The sequence below is a fragment of the Etheostoma spectabile genome, chromosome 8 (assembly GCF_008692095.1).
Source record: "Etheostoma spectabile isolate EspeVRDwgs_2016 chromosome 8, UIUC_Espe_1.0, whole genome shotgun sequence".
In the NCBI taxonomy this organism is placed as follows: domain Eukaryota; kingdom Metazoa; phylum Chordata; class Actinopteri; order Perciformes; family Percidae; genus Etheostoma; species Etheostoma spectabile.
The window spans coordinates 16,975,128-16,977,339 of NC_045740.1; the positions used below are offsets into that span (position 1 = coordinate 16,975,128).

A 2,212-nucleotide genomic window follows, 5' to 3' on the forward strand; every position below is an offset into this window, starting at 1 on the left:
GTGTGTGTGTGTGTGTGTGTGTGTGTGTGTGTGTGTGTGTTCAGATTCCATACATGCTTTAGTATCAAGTGTTTTTCAACACATCGTCAGTCTGCACCTACAATAACTAAGTAAAAATAAGTAAATATTTCATTATATCTTGTTGCTATGTTGCTACAATGTAGTGAGTGTACAGCTTGTATAACCGTGTGAATGTGCTGTCCCCTCAAAACACATTAGTCCTTAATGTCTAAACCGCTGGTAATAAAAATGAGTACACCCCTAAGTGAAAATGTCCAAATGTGGCCCAATTAGCCATTTTCCCTCCCGGTGTCATATGAGTCGTTAGTGTTACCGCCTCAGGTGAGAATGGGGAGCAGGTGTGCTAAATTTGGTGTTATCGCTCTCCCGGTCTCTCAGACCCTGTTTCCACGTACATTGTTATTTTGACAGAGATATTTCCCTTCGTTTGGGCCGTTCGTTTACACGCAAACGGAGAATTTGTTTCTGAAAACGAGTCTTTTAAAAAAAACTCCGGCCAGAGAGGAGATCTTTGAACTCTTCGTTTGTACGTTTGCATATAAACTGAGACAACCGGAGGTTTAAGCAGCCGAGGAAGTGAGGAAGAGACGAGAGAGGTAGTGATTGGTTGCTGTTGTTGCTATTTTCGGGACTCTGATTGGCTAACGTGGGCTTGAGCTTCTTGTTACACTGCCGCCTACAGGTTTTGCGTGCTCTTGACGGCATTAACGGCGTAAATACACAGGCATGTGTACAAGAACACTTTTCTGAAAACTACAGTTCATTGTGGAAACCATGAATGCCAACATGTACTGTGACATACTGAAGCAAAACCCAATCCCCTCCCTTCGGAGACTGGGCCCCAGGGCAGTATTCCAACATGGTAATGACCCCAAACTTTCAAGACGATCATTGCCTTGCTAAAGGGTAAAGCTGAGGGTAAAGGTGATGGACTGGCCAAGCATGTCTCCAGACCTAAACCCTATATAGAATCTTTGTGACATCCACAAACCGACAGTGGAGGAGCGCAAGGTCTCTAACATCCACCAGCTCTGTGATGTCTTCATGGAGGAGGATCCCAGTGGCAACCTGTGAAGCTCTGGTGAACTCAAGAGGATTAAGGCAGTGCTAGCCAAACAAAATATTGACATTTTTGGCCCAATTTGGGCATTTTTACTTAAGGGTGTACTCCTTTTTGTTGCCAGCGGTTTAGACATTAATGGCTGTGTTGAGTTATGTTGAGGGGACAGCACATTCACACTGTTATACAAGCTGTACACTCACTACTTTACATTGTAACAATGTCAGTTCTTCAGTGTTTTCCCATGAAAAGAGAAAATATTTGCAAAAATTTGAGGGTGTATTTGCTTTTGTGAGAGACTGTAGATAAAAAAAGCTTGTTCATTTTGGATTCTGGTACGTAATTTGCCAGAGTCTGTTTGTCATCTTGATATTATTGCTTTAGTATCTTCAGGAGTGTTTCTTTTTATAGACCTGTTGGGATTTCATTGTCACCAACACCGCCTGTATGGCTCCTTTTCTACATTTCTTTTTTTATTGTTTTAGTACCCAATAAAGAGAAACTAACACTTGAATTGTTCCAGGTCCATTACTATGAAGATGGCAACGTTCAGCTGGTGAGCCACAAAGAGGTCCAGGAGTCCATGTCCGTTTCTGTGAGTATAACTGAACACGTCTTTTTAGACAGACAAGCATATGGGATGTGTTGTGAACAGAGCTCAATCTACAGAGACGCGGACCTCAAATATAGGCTACAGCAGTCAGCAAATTCCATTCGAGTCGTCTCAGATATGACTGACAACATCCCAGATATTGAACATATCATTCTTACTATTAGTTTTGTTCATTCATGGTGATTGTATATCTGTACGGCTACCTGTGGATGTGTGTTTTCCTCATTATTTACAGTGTGGTGGTGTGACCTTGTGTATTTTGTTTATATAATATATGTGTGTCTTGTCATCTTTTAGAGTGAGGCTTCAACTGCAAAGGAGTTTGTTAAGATCATGGAGGCTGCAGAGAATGACTATCAGGTATGGAAAGATGAAAATCAGATATTCTTTGACACAACAGGCTTGTTGTTGCAGGAAAATGCATCAAATACAACGCTTCCCACTCTTTCCCACACTACAGCTAGAGCTGGGCAATATATTGATCTTATATTGATATTGTGATATGAGACTAGATATCG

At 41.5% G+C, this 2,212-nt stretch overlaps 1 protein-coding gene and 1 long non-coding RNA gene across 2 annotated transcripts in view; one reads left to right on the forward strand and one right to left on the reverse strand.

The window, feature by feature from the left end:
• The window catches only part of LOC116693782 (F-actin-capping protein subunit alpha-2), a 31,583-nt gene that overhangs the window by 27,360 nt on the left and 2,011 nt on the right, over positions 1-2,212 (forward strand). The window contains exons 8-9 of the mRNA XM_032523014.1: positions 1,605-1,676; positions 1,992-2,054. Coding sequence (XP_032378905.1) covers positions 1,605-1,676; positions 1,992-2,054 — 135 coding nt within the window. The remainder of the gene's footprint in view (positions 1-1,604; positions 1,677-1,991; positions 2,055-2,212) is intronic.
• Positions 1-2,212, reverse strand: part of LOC116693830 (uncharacterized) — a 12,673-nt gene that overhangs the window by 2,275 nt on the left and 8,186 nt on the right. The gene's annotated exons all lie outside the window — the stretch shown is intronic.